The sequence below is a fragment of the Aedes aegypti genome, chromosome 2 (genome assembly GCF_002204515.2).
Source record: "Aedes aegypti strain LVP_AGWG chromosome 2, AaegL5.0 Primary Assembly, whole genome shotgun sequence".
Taxonomy (NCBI): Eukaryota; Metazoa; Arthropoda; class Insecta; order Diptera; family Culicidae; genus Aedes; species Aedes aegypti.
In genome coordinates, this window is record NC_035108.1 from 365,774,302 (window position 1) to 365,795,615 (window position 21,314).

Genomic DNA, 21,314 nt, shown 5'->3' on the forward strand with positions numbered 1-21,314 from the left:
CTTACGCATCAATAATACCAAGTAAACGTTTTTCCAACAATTGATGGTTTTTGTGACACATCAAATGTAGCACGATCGATTTCTTTCTAAAGATTTTCTCTTCTGTGAATAAAGGTGAGAAGATTCAAATTTTTCGGCATGTTTCCATCTTAGGACGTAAGATTACTTCGCTGACTAGCGTGTAAAGAAACTTGTTACTTTTATTCGCAGAAGAGAAGATCGATGCAAAGAAATCGATTATGTTACATTTGGCATCATTCATGCACACGCTTGATTTAATGATTCAAAATTCTCAAAATTCAGAATATGCACATTAAATTTAAATAATGAAAAAATAAGTGTTTTTTATATAAAACAAAATAAATGGACTGATTGACTTTCCCAGCTATTTTTAAATGTATTTACAAAACATCACTGTTAATTTCTCCTGCATTAACCGTCTTCTTCTCATGGTAGCATCCATCGATAAATAAAAAACAAACAATTGATTTCGATTAAAAAAAAAATATATTTTGAACATTTTTTTGCTTATTTGCAACAACTTTTGCTCAAGAACTTATTTTAAAAACAATATGGATAGATAAAATGACTAAACTGTGAGAAAGGGTGGAAAGGTTTTATTGGTTTTGTTTATAAGAAAAAATTCAGAATGATTTGCAGATTAATTGTTTTGATTTTTTGTAAGATTCTGCCTGTGAATATAAACATTGAAAATAATTAATTGTGAACGAACCAAATTCAGAATCAAGATCAAATCCAGATTTTTTAAATTATTATGAAAATATTCTTATTTTTCAGCATTAAATCAGTCATTTGTCTGTTACATATGATAATATCATTTTTCCCAACGACGTATTTGACAAGAGATCCCAAAACATTTAAACAAGAATCACAAAAATAATAATGACCAGTACGAGTTTTTTCCCATTTCTTTGGAAGTATTGGAAGTCCTTACTAAATGTTATGCACTTTTGTAATTGTAGAATAAGAATTTTCTTCTTTTCTTCAAAAGTGTTCCGCGGGCCGCAATCTTGGGCTCAGAGGGCCACATGCGGCCCGCGGGCCGCAGGATGAGCACCACTGCTCTATGCCCTGGGAATCGAGAAAATTTCCATTACAAAAAGATCCTCGACCAGCGGGATTCGAACCCACGACCCTCAGCATGGTCATGCTGAATAGCTGCGCGTTTACCGCTACGGCTATCTGGGCCCCTTCATGTCCCTTAGAACAAAATGGACAGAATTGGCCTCATACCACTCTCCTTCAATACCGCCGTGCGGGGTGACATTGGGCCTATGGGGTGATTTTGACCGCCTCTTTCGATGCATCTCATGGCTAGTAGAAACGTCGTAAAACTTATCTATGACCATCTATCCGCTATTTTCATTGTATTTTTGAAGCTTGACACATTGTTTTCATTTTTCTGACATTAGCTTGCTGTAAAAATATTGGCCCAAAGTCACCCTTATGGCCCCATGTCACCCCGCACGACGGTACGCTTTTTTAGGATAAATTCAACACTTTTTTCGCATGGAATACGAACTATGGGAGTGCACAAGTCGATTCTCGGTGCTTATCGGCCTGAAAAATGACCTAAAAAATAACAAAAAATTACAACAAAAATATCAAAAACCGTTTGTTTGAGTTTTTCTACGATTTTTGCCAGGTAAACACTTTCAAAATATATATAGAGAAGCATTTTCATACATTTTCCATTATCTCGGATGAAAAACAGCGTCTCAAAGCCCGTCGTTCGTTCAAAACAAGGGTGGCGCGTTTACCCCAACGGCGTATTTTACACCTAGTTCCCCTATGTATGTAGTCCAGCTCTCTTCTTTGCATTCTGGACGTAGCTCTGCGACATGCCGATCTTTTTAGCCAAATCACGGCTTGAGACGTTGGGATTTGCTTTAATCATCCGCTTCACCTTTCCCTCCGTCTTTTTGTTCTCCGGTCCCGGTTTTCTTCCAGCTCCTTTACCGTGGTCCAACGTCAACCGCTTCTGGAACCGCTTCAACACTCTGGAGACGGTTGAATGGTGAATGTTCAACATTTTTCCAAACCTGCTTGTAGGTTTGAAGGCATATATCTAGAAAAGCTTTCGTATTGAACGGTAGTTAAACTAAAAACTCGATATTATCATAATTCTATAAGGGTATGAAAACCGGCGAGAGATCACTGCCCAAGTAACAAATCAACAGCATTTTGGCTTTAATGTGGATTTAATAATGTTTTATGACGGTTAAGTGGATGCTATAATAGTTAGAGGTGACATTTAACATTGCAATAATGTGATATTTTATAATTTGGCTCAAAGCGCAAATCTCAAAATCTTTTAGAGACGAAACATAAAGTCATAATTTTATGGCTACAAACCCAGCTCTATTTCGGCATACAACACTTTATTTGAACTGTTTGTAGTTGCTGAACGACCCTTATTCATTATCGCTATGACAAAAGATTGATATAATGCACCTTTTTATCATGAAAGCTGCTATTAAACCAATTGACATCTGCTCCCGATAACTTACCATATTATAGGGCTCAGATAGCCGTAGCGGTAATCGCACAACTATGCAACAAGACCAAACGAAGAGTCGTAGGTTCAAATCCCACCGGTCGAAGATCTTTTTTTAATCAAAGGAGTTACATAACCTGATATGATGAATGAACTCAACATTATTATTTCATGAACCTATATGAGCATGTTCATGAACCTTTGAGATATCACTGGTTACGCTTATAGATATGAGCTTGACTTATTTGCAACTATAAAATCACTTCGCACTATTGGACAAAGCTGCAGGGCTGCATACAATGCACACTGGTCCAGGAAGCTAATTCAGGCGGACATGAGGTTTTCGTCAAGATTTATTGATTTTAGAGCCATAGTTTCTTCTGAGAATATGTTCAGAATTTTCAGTACTACAAGATGTATGGATCAAATAATGTTTTACGGTGATCGCAAAAGTTCGTATACGCCAACTTTTTTTATTTTAACGAATCGTTAGTTGGTATGTTCAGCAAAGTTGTAGCAAATGATCATAGAAACAACTTTGCCGAACAATTTTTTTCTCGGTTTTGCTTAAGAGCCGAGATAATTTAGTATTTTTATTAAAAAATCGTTTTTTGCTCTTAAGTGTTTTATTTTTAGTTTTATTGGCCTACCATGTTCTACAAAGTTTTCAAATGTATCATTTCCTACAACTTTGCTGAACATACCAAAGTTGTATTTCTTATGGTTTTCATGTTATTTGAGTTTTTCATCTTAAAATTAGCTACTTTGTATGCCTTGTATCTCAACTATAAGCACCTCAAAAAAATATGCCTTTCCACCAAATGAATGTTGTCCGGCATACCACATTACCAAAGAAAAACATGAAACATGGAATCCATCAGAAGTTTCTGGGAAAATCATGCCACAGAATTCAATCGGACTGTAAATTTTGTACATGTATTTTATACGGCTTATGTTGACTTCCAACCGGATGATCTTGCTTAGGAATAGATTAAATACTGGTAGAGGAAAAGACGATAAATTTCATGCAGAAGCTTCCAAGTTAGTCAAAAACAACTGAAAAACGATGTACTTTATATTTCTACTTAAATACACGTGTTACCTTTGGTTTGATGTGCTTAGGTAGCCATGACTTTTGTGAGTTGAACATGTATGAATATTCAATAAATATGGATTTATCTCATATCGTTTATTAGTAAAATCGATTTTAAACGAGATAGAAAAATATCATCTTCTCCAAATTTTGCTCACATGTACTCGAAAGACTGCAAAATCGTTTGGTGGATAGACATATTTTTTTTTTTGAGGTGCTCATAGTTGAGATACAAGGCATACAAAATAGCTAATTTTAAGATGAAAAACCCAAATAACATGAAAACTATAAGAAATACAACTTTAGTATGTTCAAAGTTGTTGCAAATGATAAGTAGAAAAACTTTGTAGAACATAGTGGGCCAATATAACTAAAAAATAAAACACTTAAGAGCAAAAAACGATTTTTTTAATAAAAATACTTAATTATCTCGGCTCTTAAGCAAAACCAAGAAAAAGTTTGTTCGGCAAAGTTGTTTCTATGATCATTTGCTACAACTTTGTTGAACATACCAACTTATGATTCGTTAAAATAAAAAAAGTTGGCGTATAAGTCACTTTTGCTATCACCGTAAAAAATTTTTTGATCCGTACATTTTGTAGTACTGAAAATTCTGAACATATTCTCAGAAGAAACTATGGCTCTAAAATCAATAAATCTTGACGAAAACCTCATGTCCGCCTAAATAAGCTTCCTGGACCAGTATACAATGCTTTATACAATTCAAAATGTTTTATTCATTGAAAATTTAAATGCTTTCTAATGAAAAAAGGCGTGAGTCCATATCATTTGTGAATTATTTATACCATGCTCGCTTAGTATCGCTTTAGTCTTCAGCAATATCTAATAAAACGTGTATATTTTTCAAATAAACTGGAAGCAACACACCATGCTTGGCAATGTTCTGGATTAAGTTGATGTAAATTGAAAGTGCATTCGAAAACAAAATGTATTTTACTTCAATATTAAATTCACTCAGTTTAGTATCTCACTTCCAATTTTTGTGGATTTCAAAAGATATTATATCAACAGAAAATATTCCAGATTCATAGAGATGAAACAATATAGAAAACGTTTGACGGGTTAACAGAGAGCAAGTGTTGATTATTGTCAGGATGGTGTTTCACAGATCCCTGGAGGATCAATTTCATTAATGACTATTGAATACAATCCGCTCGGCTTCCAATGCTTAATTGTACTTGCTCGTTGCCTCTCACAACTATGCACACCATGAGTACACATCACTCGTATCTATATCTCATGTCAGAGAGCTTGTTCTAATCGAGGACATTAGAGCTCGAGCCTCGAACAATGTTGTATTTGCGACAATCATCACGCTGCTTCCCATTCCCGCAAGCCGGCCTTGTTTCATATCACTAATTAGTATTCTACTGTTCACCCTTCCATAGGATGAGCCGTTCGTGGAGGACATGATTCCACCGCCCCCACCACCCCTCAACCGGCGACCTTCCTATGGGTACAGCTGCATCGCACAACCGGTAGCTAACGAACCTGGAGGACTCGCACAGCAACCGTCTGGCGTTCTCGCTAATGATCTGACCTCGACGGTCAATGGCAACAATGGCATCATTAATAATTATCCCTCGAATCAGCCGGACTTGTTCAATTTTGCATCGACGACGGCCGGAAACGGTGCCAGTTCACAAATACTGCAGCAACAGCACTCAAGCGGTCCTAACTCGACGCGGAAATCCACGCTGAAAAATAAATCAAGCACCAAAACGTTGACCAACGTGGACACTACATCCATCACCGGAACCGACGTCCACAAAGCCAAACTAAAGAAGAGTGGATCGAACTTTGACATGATGAATAATGGCACTTTCATTGACACAGGAGGTGGAAGCGGCGATGACCCAACTATACCCGTGAAGCAGTTTCCGCCCTACTACTTCGACGATAACTATCTCAATCACAGCTTACACCAACATTTCTACTATCAAAATCCGGACGGGAGCTTTCCTGTCACCGGCATAAAGAATGACACCGAGGGTCAGCTGTACCTGTATCACCATGAACCAGCATCCTATATTCCGAACTACGACACGTTGAACATGCCCTCGAAATACAACACCATCGGACCAGGTGGGAGTGTCGTTGGGACGGCTGACGGATCTGGCGGAGGTCACATGGACTATATCGGGAACACCAAATATCATCACGCCAGTTCATGCAACCTTAATCAGTTTAGTTCGACGGCGAAGAGTAATCTTATTAGCAGCCATCAGCACCACTTTTCCAACTCGATCAGTAATTTCAACTTTAATCCATCGCAATATTTCGGCACCGGACTGGAACCTCCCGGGGCGACGATTATTGGTGGACCGGGTGGCCTCGGGGTGATGGGCGGAGACGTTTTTACGTCCAGCATCAGCCTGAACGGTGGGACACCTAACAAGCAGCAGCACCCGTGGAAGCACCGGCAATGCCCCAGCCGGGGATCCAGCAGCACCGGATCCGGTTCGTCAAGTAAGTGGATTAATTGTGGTTTCAGTTTCGGTAGCTTCGGAGTGGAACAGTTGTCAGGGGTGTCGTGGAATTGGAACAGCAAACGATTGGTTACAGCACGGGAATAATTAATTCTGCCGGAGGGGTTCAATCAAAATCTATCAATGCATGGGAACAGTTCCACAAACTGTCTGTGACTTCATTACATATAATCGTAAATTTATTACTTAGATATCAGAATATTTTCAAGAAGAATGATTATAAAAAATCTGGTAATACGTAAACTCTTAAGAATGTAATGGGAACGTTGGCTTTCGAGTAGAAGTTTGACAATTGGAATTAAAATACTGTCAACCTTCGTTCGTTGCACTAAACCGTTGCAATGGACCAATGCACGAGTTCACTTTTTGACGTTTGAGCGGTGCCGTGTTTTTTACGTGGCCATGGCAACTAGTGAATTCGGCACCGCTCAAACGTCAAATTAGTGAACTCGTGCATTGGTCCATGGATCAATGCACGAGTTCACTAATTTGACGTTTGAGCGGTGCCGAATTCACTCGTTGCCATGGTCACGTAAATAACACGGCACCGCTAAAACGTCAAATAGTGAACGCTTGCATAGGTCCATTCATGCTGAGTTTTCAGCTGTCAAAATATTGAATACAATAGAAATTCAGGGCTACCAACATTGATGATTTATATCAAAAAGTAACGTTTGTCTTCGTTTTCGGTGGGCAATTTGAACCTTTGCAGTAGTGACTGGATGCCGACCTCGAAGATTCAAAATTTTGTAACATTGCCGTCGTTCGATTGGTTCTGATGAAATTTTCAGAAAAAATACATTTGAATTATACTTTTGCTTAATGCTTTTAAAATTTTGATTTCGATAATGGTTGGGGTACTAAGTGCATTGTTTCCCAATCAAGGTTTCCGTAACCCCCCTACGTCTCGTCAGTTGAATGGCGTTACGATGACCTTTGGTTTACCGAAATGGAAAAGACGGGGAAATGAAAACAATCTTATCAAAATCAATGTAAACTTGATATACTTGACTGAATGTAGCACCATTTGAGTGTAGAGACTAATGTATCAGCCATTCCATGAAAAACCGATCTAGTGGGTCACAGAATTCCGTGAAATTTTGCTATTTCCGAAATAAGGATACACGTGTTTTTGTTTTTTTTTTTTTTTTGATTGGGTTGACCATTTCCGAAATAGGGTGACCAGAAAAAATCGCGATTTTGGTTAATTTTTATGTCAAAAAAAATTATAACTTTTGAACCGTTCGACCGATTTTCAATCTTTTTGGACGAAATGAAAGCTAATGATTTTGACCAAAGGGGCTATTGCTGTTCTAATTTTTTTTTTTTTTGAAAGTTCAGTTAATTTTACGTTTACTGTCAATTTTTCAGTGATGTATGTTTTTTAGTTTTTGAGATATATATATATATATATATATATATATATATATATATATATATATATATATACATATAAATTTTTTTTTTTTTTTTAATAAAACAATGTCTCAGCGCATTAATTTTTTCATTAAAAAAAATGATAACTTTTGAACAGCTCAACCGATTTTCATTTTTTTTTTTATGGAATGAAAGCTTAAGATTTCAACTTTTCAGACATAATAAAAAAAATCTGAAAATAAATATTTTTACGTAAAAAATATAGTTTATTTTTTGAATTTTCATTTATTGCCGATTGCCGATTTGTACATACAAAAACATCGACCCAGACTTCGACTTCCTGGTGCACCTAGTCAATCCACCTAGCTTGCTGCGCCCCACGTCGAAGCGAAACCATCTTCGCCCCACGGATTTGAAGCGAACACCATTTTACAGCGCTGTTGTCCGGCATTCTTACAACATGTACTGCATATCTTTGAAAATTTATAATGCCCAACTACCTTAGATGTCTCTTTGGTGGTTTAACGATTTCGATTGATGATTTGACTGTTCCATTAATGATTATCATGAGCTGTCCGGGTATTCGATTCAAAGTGTCCGGAATATGAGGCAAAAATGAGGAAGCGTCCGGAATAAGAATCATGAAAAGGCCACACATTTTGATACATTTAAAATTATTGAAGTTGCGGGAGCGTATTCTTCACCCACCGTTCGAAAGTAAAGGGCTTCCGACGCTCGATAGCGCTAAGGAATCATACAGAATGATTTATTTTTTATGATCTATGCTGGGTTATATTTCCCTGAGTCCTTAAGTGTCCGTAATATGAATCAAAACGGTAGGTATTTTATTATTTCCTTTTTCTAAAATTGCCGATAGAAATTCTGGAACAATCTTGGAATAAATTTCTGAATTCTAGACAAATTGATAAGCCTAAAAGAAATTTGGAGAGAAACTTCCTAAGAAATTACAGTTAGTATTAAGGAAGAGTTTCTAAAACAGTGGTTCTCAACCTTTTCAAAGTCTTCTACATTCCGTGGACCGTTAAAAGCTTTCACGTGAAAGAAGTAGTTGATTAAATCTTATGGATTTAGTCACATGTGTTCAGTATATCAGTAACGACTCTAGTCCGGCACTAGTCTTATTTAGTGTTATTTTTTTTTTTTTTTTTGTGCTTATATTAGAAAATAAATCTCGATGCTATTTTGATACAGATGATCATTATTCGATTAAAATCATTATTCGAACTGCTTGGAGTTTGTTTTCATGCAATCATTAAAAAAAATGATCCAGCAATGATTTATGTAACATTAAAATCATGTGTAACACAGAACCTGTTCAGAAGTTCTGGGTCAAACAGAATCAACTCATATTTTTGCTGATGATCACGGCTGTTATTCACCACAAATTATGTTAGAAATTTGCTACTATCCTTTCAAGAATTCAAGAATTCATGAATGCAAGAATCAAGAATCTTGAAAGGAGTGATCGAAGTATCTTCCCAAGGGTCTGCTAATAAACTTTCAAAGCTAAAAAAACATCCATAAGAACTAAAAGTCTTGCAAATAGGATTTTTTAACCAATCCATCGAAGATTTTTTACAAATGAGTTGCTGAGTTCCTTGGAAGTCATCCCTGACAAGATTTGTTAATTTGATCAGTTATTCAGTTATCAGGGTTTAAGCAGCATTCCAAAACTGTCTAATTAGAAATTTTCCGAAGACAGTAGCCCAATAAATAAAAATGAGCTAGTTTTTTCACCAAAACGGTTTGTTTCTTTTTTTACAGTTTAAAAATCATATTTTCTTTAATTTTTTAACCATCTTGAATAAACATTCCGCATCAGTTGCGTTTGTAAATAATCCATGGCTTCCCTGATAAATCGTTGTGGCCCCCAGGGTTCCTCCGACCTCCGTTTGGGAAATTCTGTTCTAAAGCTGTCCTCGAAGAAATTCTCAAATTAATGTTTGGGGAAATTAAATTCATTTAAGAGACGTAGCTGGATTGCTAGAGTCGTTGCTCCATAAACTACGTCGAAGATGTCCATAAACTAAGTGTTCATTATTGAACGAGGAGGGGTGGTCTGCACAAAAACCAAGGCTCATTTTTTTTTTTTTGTGGAGAGAAGACTTTGAGGGGGTCTGAAAATGCAAAAAAATACCACTTTATTATGTGATAAATCATACAGAAAGAGGAATTTCTGGATAAATTTCGTTAAAAGTCTCTAGATATATTTTAGCAGGAAATTCATGGTGGAAATTATGAAAAATCCTGAATTTTGAATAATAATTGAATTCTGAATAATAAGAAATATCTAATTTCGGGAGGATTTCAGGAAGAAATATCTGAAAGTATTAGTTGAATAATTTATTGAGGAGTCATTAGTAGTGTGTTCAGACTAAAACCTTGTGCAGTTTTTGGAAAATTTCAGAAGATATCCTCAAAATAGTTTATGATGGAAAATTTGCCAAAATTACAGGTTTTCTTCATTAAACATTTCCTTATTGCTTTATATGCTATAATTTCCATAAATTATAGTAAGAAATTATTTTACAAAAAGGGTCGTAAGATCCTTAAGAAGCTGAGAGAATTCCTGGACATTTTTTTTCGGGTATTCCGATATAAAATACTGACTACTTTTTGAGAAGAGGAGTGGATGGTAGGAAAGCATATCGCATGATCTTTGTTTTTTTTCAGGTTCCTAGAATTTAAAAACAGATACATTTCAAACATATACCGCATGATTGTCAATTCGATCAGTGATAAATGAAGGAGATTGTTATGTGAATCAAAAAACAAATGGGCATAGGGGGAGGAAAAAGAAGTTAGTCAAAAAACCATGATGAATGTTAATATGTTGTGAGACTATCAAAGTTACAAGCATTATCAAAGTAATCCCGTTTTACGGTACCAATTCAAACAAACACTGCTATTCAATGCTTTTATTGGTGATTTACTGTCAGTGCACAAATATAAAATTAAAATTGCATCTTAACTCTTTGCTTCTTTTGTGAGATTTGTGCCATTAAAGTTTTGGTACACCATAGCGGTTGTATTTTAAGATGCTTTACATAGGGGTCGTATATAAATGACGTAGCAATTTAGAGGGGAGGGGGGTCTTCTCGAATTTGAGACGATGTGTGACTTGTGGACGTAGCATTTTGAATAATTTTGTTAAAAAAAGAGTAGAAAAATTTTACATACAGTTTTTTATCAATCTTTTTTGTCTGAATTTTTAAACTTAAGTCAAAACTGTATTGATGTTAAAAAATTTGAAAAATTCTAATAAATTTATAATTTTAAGGACAATCAAACAGCTTTAAATAGTTATGTGAATTTTATATTGTATTTGTGTCTAAACTATTTTATTTATAAATTAGCAAATTAAAAGTTTAATAAGTTGAATTAAAATAGAATAGAATCAACTGTTTTACTTTATTTCACATTCTTTCTTGGAGTTTTATTTTCTGAAAAGAATATAATATGCTCATTTAGGTAAATATTAATGTTATTAAGTAAAACAAGATATTTAAGTATGTCCAATGCTACAAGACATGTCCATTCAGTCAACTCAACAATTCGTTTTGATATATCAATGATTTTGATGGAACAGCCTGAATAATAATAATCTGGATAATCTTCCCAGGACTATCAGAATCCTCATTTACCATTATTTTCAGGACTTTCGCGCATTTTATTTTCTTTTATGTTGTTTATCACAAATTTATTCCAGTATTTCTTAACAAATTCTCCCAATAAAGATGGTGTAGTTGAACTTATTTGTCTTCAATTTGTGTAAGAATATTTCAGTATAGGTGACGATCATGAAGTTTAGTTGAAATATTAATGAAGATGATTGTATAAAAATCGCTAATTTTATATATTACAATTGTTTTTTTTTTCTATCTAGCCACTGTTTGCTAAATAGATTTGAATTAAGCGAATAATTACGGAGACCCTTAATAAATTAAGGTATTTTGTTGATTACATTCACTGAAATCTGTTTCTTAAACACGAAAAATAAAAAAAAATCCTTTAATATAACAAAATTTCTGTTTAATATATTTTAAAATGTTTTGAACCTTTACTCATTGCTGTAAGATTTATCAATCCGAACTTGTTTTAGGTTTTAACAATGGCAAAAGTACTACAAATCAAATTTAACCTAAATTTAACCAAATGAAAATTGAAGCGAATAAAAATTATGTATCAACAAGAAATAAGTTAGTTTAATCTGTTTTCCAAATGATTTTTGAGCGTAACGTTATATCAAACTATCATTCGTCAGATTATCCTGACGTTTCAGTCAGTAATTAATATCAAACATTGAATTTCTGGATTTTAATGTTACGTTTTAGCCCAATCGCTGAGAAAAATAAATAAAACAATTAAGGGGGGGGAGGTGCTTGATATGCTACGTATTTTCCAAGGGGGGTATCAGCATTTGTGACGAAATGCTACGAGGAGAGAGGGGGTGTAAAAAATCAGTGAAAAGTAGCTACGTCATTTGTGGACGGCCCCTAACGATAAGCGCTGACTCGGGGGATCGAATCCCGCTAGTCGGAAATTTTCTCGACATCGAAAAGTTTTTCACACGATACGCAAATGCAAACATTGTCGTATGGCAAAGAAAGCTCTCGGTTAACAACTGTACAAGCACTCATAAGAACTCAAACTTGAGCAGCAGACTCTGTCCCAGTTGGAACGTATTCCTGGCAAGAAGAAGAAGAAAATACTTTGAAGTGAAACATCCTGGAATCCAAAGATGGCCATCACAATAGCCAACTTGTGCCCCTACTCATGTTTTCAAAGGCTCTAAACTGGAGACATAGTTGGCAAATGTTTCTAATCTTCTTATTTTAAGCTTTCTGCTTGTGCTCAAAGCCAAAGAAGTGCACTGCTGTTGAGTTGTTTCTTCTTGAGATTATTGCCTCTGAAGTTTTAATGCAACTTTAGAATTCTGATTTCAAACTATTTCACCTAAAGGAAGAGCGAAAATAGTCTCCGGCAAACATGTATGATATACAATTTGCAAAAATTGCCAATTCCTTTCACTCAAACGCAAATTTTACTATATTTACTCTGCACAACCACCAAGTATCGCAAACCCCACTACCGAAAACAATTTATGCATTCAATTTCGAAATGATTACAACGAGGCTGCTATCGAAATAAACAAGTGGCCTCGCATATCAATAACACATGGGCACAGCAGGACAAACAAACCGAGCGCAAACGAAAAATGGGAAAATCATTAACATTTCGATTCATGGCAAACCGTAAACATATGAAGCTCCGGATTGCATTCCATTCCGTTCGCCAATGTGTCGTTAATATAACGAGTACCGAGTATCTGTAGCCCTCACATAGATTGAAAGCTAGAAAATTTCACAAAATTCCTAATTTTCTGCACGAATAAATTCGGAATGGAACACATTATCTGGCCCCACGATAAATCGTACTCATCCGGGTTGTGCGAAACTGTATCGACACAATTTTTATTGGGTCGATCTGTATCAACTCCGTCCCGTGCTGCAGTGTTCCAATAAGTGCACAAGGATGTACGATGCCACACCACACTATTTACAACGGTCGCTTCGATTTACTAAACTCTGTGGCAACTAATCCGGGGAATGCAATGGAATGTTTGTTCAGGACCACGATGTTTTGAATTCCCTGCACAGTATTTTCATTCATGTTTCATTGGGAGGTTTGAGGTGAAAGAGAAAAGAGAGAGCAATTTAAACATGTAAGTTGTCAAGGGTGCTCTCGTTAGCTATGCCATCATTCCGGTGGAATTTGTGCCAGTAATGTTTATCGGATATATTTCACTTCGAAGCTCGTGATATTGTTGTAGATTCATCAAGCTCACCCTCGTCCGGTAATGCAGATTCGAGGTGTTGCGCATCCTTGCATCCACCTAGCGGTGAAATAGCGAATCGAACTGTTTGGCTATCGGATGTCCTCGATCCGCTGGACAACTTTGTGGAAGATCGATTCCTTACAAACCATGGGGATCTGGAGACGTAGCAATGTAAATTTACTTGTTATAACCTGTTCTTTATATATTCACATCAAAGTGATGTTCTCCAATATTTTTTTTTAATTTGAAATCCACGAATAGTACACTTGAGTTTTTTTTTCATTTTCTTCCAAATAGGGTAGAAGCACCGGTTTTGGCCATACGCCAGATGTAGCCATAGTGGATTATACACCGATTTACATAGCCAATCAGCATGAAACCTTTTGTGTTCAGGAGAAAACATTCACATGATAGAGACACGTTCATTTACTTGTCTGAATTGATTCAAAACACAAGAAAAACAATTCACTTTCCTTATAATTTTAACTCCCATACATCTAGTTTGGCCAGGGTACTCCTAATTTGGCGTCTCATTTTATTTTTATTAACATTTTCCCTTGGGCTGGCCAAAACCAGTACTTTTACCCTAACAGATTTAATATTGGCTTGAAAACAATTCATGCTCCAATCCACACAACTTTTCATTGCTAATGCAATTTAAAGCACTAACAAGCATAATCAATGAACTTGACCCACCGCAAACCTACAGACCCACAATCGCATCATAAAATGGTGAACTAACAATGGGTCGTGTTTTTGTGCAATCCTACCCCATATTCATCGGCTCGAAATCAAACCAATAAAAAAGTTCGAGTGACAAAACCACAACCTGGGCAGCAGGGATTCAACCAGATTGTATTGGTACCGACCGACATCGTAATCAAGTGCTGATGCAGGGTTATTTCAAATGAAATGGAGCGCTCTCCGGTGAATATCATTGCCGCATTACTGTTCATTCTTGTTCTGCTATAAAAAATAAAATCCGACAAAATTGCTTTTTCGAAACCACTGCTAGCCATTTTTATGACTGCGCATAAACGACTCACTTCCTCTAATATTGCAGATGATTTTGCAAAATTTGTCTGCTCTCTTAAAAAAGTCACACATAATCGGGCTGGACCGATGCATCTTTGTTTAATTTTCGCACATGCTGAAAAGTTTGTTTTTTGCCCATGTAGGCACTTATAATCGATTTAAAACATCGATCCGAAAATGCTCATTCTAAGCATTTGATTAAGTCGGTATATTTATTAAAAAAGTGTAATTTTACAACGCTAGTTGGAGTTCGTCAGACAAATATAATGACCTCTATAGGAAGAGTTGGCTTGGTTTATGTTCTGAAATATCCTGGAACTCCCGGACTCCTCCGAGCTACTGATGCGATGGGATGATGTAATCCAATAATCCTCTTCCCGTTTGTTTCATTATTTCCACAATGCCTTGATCCGGACCCGGTGCGCCTAGCAGAATGGGACCTACCCTCGCGCCAGTGGCTGGCGGTGACTTCGATCCTGCTGATAGCGGGTGCCGCCGGTGTGGCCGTTCCGTTTGCCTTAAAAGTTTCGGCCGGGGCACCGCTCGAGGAACGCATCCAGGTCGCAACCCAGCTGCTCGACACAGTGCCTTTAATCGACGGACACAACGATCTGCCGTGGAACATTAGGAAATTTTTACATAATCAGCTCAACGAGTTTCGGTATGTGGTCATGTTGGTGGAGGGGTCCAAAAACTGAAAGTGTGTCTACTATAAATTTACTATATTTCTCTTCTACTGCTGTTTCGTGTATCAACAGGTTTGAGGACGACTTGAAACTGATATCACCGTGGTCCAAAAGTGCTTGGAGTCACACCGATTTGCAAAGACTGAAACGCGGCCGAATATCTGCACAGGTGAGTTTCATTGATTAAAATGTGATTTTAAGAGTCATGCTTGGGAGGTATAATTTAAAGCGGACAGTTATGAAGTTGTGGAAGCGTGAAACAAATTAAAGCAAACATTTATTTTCCTCTGACTAAGAAACTTCAATTCGCTGTTAACAGATTTGTGAAATACTCCGTCACACCTGGATATGACACAGTAATGTTTGACGACATGAATCCAAACAATTCCATTATGAGGTGCCGCCCAAGAATGGCAGGATTTCATCAACCAGGACTTGGAATTTTCAGTTGGTACTTTCTCCAACATAGTACTGTACGCAATTGATCAGTTTATTCCTAAGTACTCAAGAAATCCTCAGCCCAATCCGCCATGGAGCAACAATCGTCTGAAACGCTTGAAAAGTTTAAAACGATCTGCTTTGCGTAAGTACACAAAGCACAAAACGCCCGCGAATAAACGTGTTTATAACTCTGCCAATTCTCGATACAAACGCCTGAACCAGAAGCCAGTGCTGGAAAAGTTCGCATCACGAAGCAGCTCACGAGTGTATACCAACGCATAACAAACATCACAGACTCGGGATCTGGCTAGGTGTGAGTAAGCCCGCACCCGTCTGCTCGGGAGAACATGTCAAAAGAAGTAGCAACAAGCTCGCGAGCGTTTACTCGCGAGTAACCGAGCAAGGTGTGATTTATTATGGTTTTGACAGACAAATTAATTGTATAACCACCATATCGATAGTAAACTACTAGTTTGTAGTCAAAAGCCCTTGAAAACCATAAATCTCGGAGGGTAAGCAGCTTTTTTCCCAAAAGCACAATATGACTCTGAGCAGCTCCGAACACGTTCGCGAATCACTTTTTGCTTCAGTTACTCGGGAGTCGACAGATGCGAGTAAGCCAGCGCTCTGACGCTCGGGAGCGTTTGGTTTTGTTTTTGTTCCAGTTCAGATGAAGCGTTCGCCACTTTCCATCACTGCCAGAAGCTGTTTTCCGCGCATCAACGGAAGGTTCAACAAAACCTTCGTCACAATCCAAAACACTTTTGGAATTACGTTAACGAACAACGTAAGGAATCTGGTCTACCCAACGTTATGTCCAAGGGAAATGTTGAATGTTCGTCCTTGAATGGTATTTGCGATCTTTTCCTGAGTCAGTTTTCAAACGTTTTCACTCAAGAAACTCTGAACGATGAACAAATCCGCAATGCTGCCAACAATGTACCAGTTCATCCACCAGTCGGCAACCATCCAATAGTTGATCCTGAAGACATTGCCAAAATTTGCTTCTCCTTGAAATCATCGACAAGTTCCGGGCCTGATGGCATTCCTGCATATATTTTGAAGAAATGCTCCATAAGTTTATCTACGCCTCTTTCTCGTCTCTTCAATCTATCTCTGCAAGTTGGATCATTTCCATTCCAATGGAAACGAAGCTATGTATACCCAGTATTCAAAAAGGGGAACAAACGTGAAGTCTGCAATTATCGTGGAATAGCTGCTCTTTGTGCCGTTTCGAAGTTGTTCGAAAAAGTTGTTTTCAACTTTTTGTTTCATCACTGTCATCATTACATTTCGGAGTACCAACATGGTTTCATGCCGAAACGCTCAACTAATACAAATTAGGTGGTATATACAACTTTCATCGTCAAAGCTCTACAGAAAGGGCAGCAAGTAGATTCTATCTACACCGATTTCTCGGCCGCGTTTGATAAAATCAATCATCAGATAGCTATTGCAAAATTTGAACGTCTCGGTTTCTCCGGATATTTTCTTAGTTGGCTTCACTCCTACTTGAACGGCCGAGAAATGGCCATTAAATTAGGTGATGCTGTTTCATCCTACTTCCACGCTTCATCCGGGGTACCACAAGGAAGTCATCTAGGACCGTTGATATTTCTCGTGTATCTTAATGACATTAATCTTCTACTCAAATCTTTCAAACTTTCATTTGCCGACGACTTCAAACTGTATTGGATTGTAAATAATGTAGATGATGTATTATTTTTGCAATCTCAGCTCGGGGTATTTACCGATTGGTGTGAAACTAATCGCATGCACCTAAACGCTTCGCAATGCTCTGTAATGTCGTTCTCTCGTAAACGCGTTTTGATAGATTACGACTATAAAATTCAATCCACATCTCTTAAAAGAGAGTCTGTCATTAAGGACCTTGGTGTGTTACTAGACCCAAAACTGACCTTTAAGGAGCATATCGACTTCATTGCCTCTAAAGCCTCTAAAACTCTTGGTTTTATTTTCCGCGTCGCTAAAAACTTCAGAAATATTCAATGCTTAAAATCATTGTACTGTTCTTTGGTAAGGTCTATTCTTGAATATTCGTCAGTTGTTTGGGCACCGTACTATCAAATTGACATATACATGGGTCACTTTAAGACACACTTTCAGTACTTTTCCATTATTCCAAAGATGAAAATAAATGGAAACAGATTATGATTACCAAACAATAGACTACACCTTCATTATTGATAAAACATTCCGAAGTCGATATATTATTTGAAAGTTTTCTGTTTTTTTTGCCAACTTGATGCGAAAACAGTGCCCATGTACAGTACGAATATGAGTTTGAGTCACTGTAAATTCCCCATACCAAAACTGTTACGTGGGAGAGGGAGGGATTTCACATACCGGAAGTCGACATCTTGAATCCCAAAAAGACATCGGACATCTACTCGTCGGCACCTTTCCTCGAATACCCATTACTGCATTGGTTCCAAGTGATTTTCTCAAACCAGAAGTCGCCGTATTGGGTTCCAAGACAGCATCATCTTCAACCTAGAAAAGAAATGAAAAGTAACTCCCGCTCCAAAAATAACCAATCTTTTGTGTGCTTCTAAAAAACAACATTTGTGGAAAAGATGAAAAAAAATAAAAAATATAAAATAAAATAAATAAAATATAATACTAAAATTAAATGCGACATAAATTATAGAACGCTAGTTTCTAGGTTCATTCATTGCGCCTTCGTCTGCGTGCCAAGCTTTGCTTTGCTCTGCTTTGCCCGTCCGTAACCATCTGTCGATCCAGCGACAACGCACACGCACGCATTCCACCTCTCCCACACACCACGCCCGTCCCAGCGAATGGAAACCATTTTGTGGATATGCGAGCGTGTGGGCGAACGGAAAAAAGAGCGGTTCATTCTCCCAGCGCATCGCTCTCTCAGTCTTCCCCAGAAACTTTCGATACAGTTGGCCAATTTCCCCTACCCGAGCCAGCACATAATCTTTGCTGTTTATGCTACGTTGTTTGGCTGTGTATGCGACAGCTACTACTGTGTTTGCATGTGTGCCGTGACGCGCAAAGCACCCGTTGAGTCGAATTGCCCGGATGATGATGCTGGTTCAAATTCTACTAATCTGAAAAGCGCGATGTGGACAAGATTGTACTACTGCTGTTTGTGAGCAGTCCGTCTCCTGTCTTAAAGGGCCAAACATGTATATGCGGATCTACACGCAGAGACACTTGCATGAATCCCGCCCGCAATCCAAGAAATGCTAGCAAAAAGGAAGGAGGCAGTCCCAAGCTCCCAGTCCAAGTTCAAGTATTTGCTTTCAAATCCAATAAGTCCAACAGCAACGATCATTTTCGTTGACCGTTCTACTTAAAAATGTCACGAATATCATCAGCACTGAAAGTGTTTTTTAGTTGAAATGTATTCAGCTTACAGAAATCATAAGTAGTGTTTGTCCCTTTCAAATTAAGAAAACTGTTATCCCATAACTTAAAAACTGCTATTTTCCATCGATGTGAATCAAATTTCAACTGCATTTGTAGAAAGAATTAAAGCTTCGAACTTTGTTGCACAACAGGCTGTACAATACCACCACACCATTGATGATATCTCAACATTCAATTATTGTTGAATTCAGAATTATTTTGCAGCTTATTGATTTTATAACAAACATACAACATTACTTGCATGCGTGGAGAGCATTGATAAATTTTTTACTAGAATATACTCCGTTGTTTTTATCATTTTGTTTTATTATATTCGATAGTAAGAACTTGCATTCTGTTCGGTGTACGAATATGAATTTGGGTCACTTTAAGACACACTTTCAGTACTTTTCCATTATTCCAAAGATGAAAATAAATGGAAACAGATTATGACGGGCCCAGATAGCCGTAGCGGTAAACGCGCAGCTATTCAGCATGACCAAGCTGAGGGTCGTGGGTTCGAATCCCACCGGTCGAGGATCTTTTCGGGTTGGAAATTTTCTCGACTTCCCAGGGCATAAAGTATCTTCGTACCTGCCACACGATATACGCATGCAAAAATGGTCATTGGCATAGTAAGCTCTCAGTTAATAACTGTGGAAGTGCTCATAAGAACACTAAGCTGAGAAGCAGGCTCTGTCCCATTAGGGACGTAACGCCTGAAAGAAGAAGAAGAAGAAGAAGAAGATTATGATTACCAAACAATAGACTACACCTTCATTCTTGATAAAACATTCCGAAGTCGATATATTATTTGAAAGTTTTCTGTTTTTGAGGCAATTCAACGGAAATTTCTGCGCTTTGCTCTGCGATATCTCCCATGGAACGATCCAATCAACTTGCCCAGATATGAAGATCGTTGCAAGCTAATCGGCTTAGAGTTGTTGAGTGTTCGCCGTGAAGTTTCAAAAAGTCTTTTTTTTTTTGACCTTCTCCAATCGAGAATAGATTGTGCTCAACTTTTATCTCTCCTCAATATAAATGTTCCATGCCGTCAACTTCGATCGAACTCCTTCCTATTTTTGCACGGTGCTCGCACATACTACGGGCATCACGAACCATTTAAAAGTATGTGCCGATCGTTCAACCGTTGTTTCAATGAATTTGATTTTCATCTTTCCCGCCCATCTCTTCGTAAAAAATTCTATCTGGTTCTGGCAAGCTAGGTTTATATTAGTCATAGTTATTAAGTAGATTTAAGTAATGTTTGTATCAGTTGGAAAAATATGTAATAGTCTGTTGATACGAAAAGAAGAGGAGGTTTTGCGCCCATTTGAGAAAGTGCACAATATTGCTCAGCTCAAATGGGCTTTTCCCTGCTCCAAATAAACAATAAACAATAAATCTAAAGCTTCATCCAGCAATTATAAATTGGGTCATGGCCAATGAAGTCATACGATGCTCCATTGCGAGCTAATTAATCAGCCAATTCAATTCCAGCGATGGAAGAATGGCCACATAATCAAAGATTTACAAAGTTCACTGAATACAGTTCTTCAATTCCTCGATCTGGAGTTGACCGAAGCGAGAGCTTCTATAACAGCCTGACTATTTGAACAGAAGTATATGACTCGCTATTGAAATGCTGATTACACTTCATACATCAGACCAAATACTCCATCCTGAAAGATGGAACAAGGTCTATCAAGCGAGTAAAACTGATTCAGCCTTAGCTCACGAGAATATTAACCAGCATCAGCTCTACCTTCATGGAGAAAGCCATCAGTGTCGTTCGATCTTCTTTCCTAATAGTCAGGCGTTTAATCCTCCCGAGAAGAGAATTGTTTTCTGAATTTCCTGTAAGAGAAGATACGTGGAATTGTAAGATCATTTGAAGGATGATCCCAATTATTCAACTAAGCGAACAACTAAGTGCGTGTAGATCTATTATACGGATGTTTTCTCGAGTAAGGCAGTAAACATAAACGGTGAGAGCAAGATAGTGCTTCTTGTTTACGATGTTTGTGTAGTGGTGCAACGTCGAAAAAATCTAGGGCTCTATCACGGGGATCGTAAAGCACGCTCCAGACATCGCCATCAAGCACAGAAGTTGGTCCAATTTTGATTGAATTGTTCTTACTTTACCCTTTTACAACAATAAAAGTTAAACGGCATCAGTTTCATCTCCTTCAGCTTTATTTTCTGAGTCTTGTCAGATAGGAGTTCCACTATGGGATCCTTCTTGTAGTCTTCGCAGATCGCAGAGAACAAGTTTCTATAATTCATTAACGGCATCATTCACATAACTTGGATTTTAACTGACGGCGAGTATTCATTCAATTTGGCCACAACCAATGCAATATAGACTTCCCAGTTTCTTAACCGGGAATTCACA

The 21,314-nt window shown here is 37.5% G+C and overlaps 1 protein-coding gene across 3 annotated transcripts in view; it reads left to right on the forward strand.

Annotated features, from left to right (window-relative positions):
- Nucleotides 1-21,314, forward strand: part of LOC5580322 — a 198,779-nt gene that overhangs the window by 113,625 nt on the left and 63,840 nt on the right. For all 3 annotated transcript variants that reach the window (XM_021846526.1, XM_021846528.1, XM_001662980.2), the window contains 3 exons: nt 5,021-6,101; nt 14,826-15,054; nt 15,152-15,248. In XM_021846526.1, the coding sequence (XP_021702218.1) occupies nt 5,021-6,101; nt 14,826-15,054; nt 15,152-15,248 (1,407 nt within the window). The remainder of the gene's footprint in view (nt 1-5,020; nt 6,102-14,825; nt 15,055-15,151; nt 15,249-21,314) is intronic.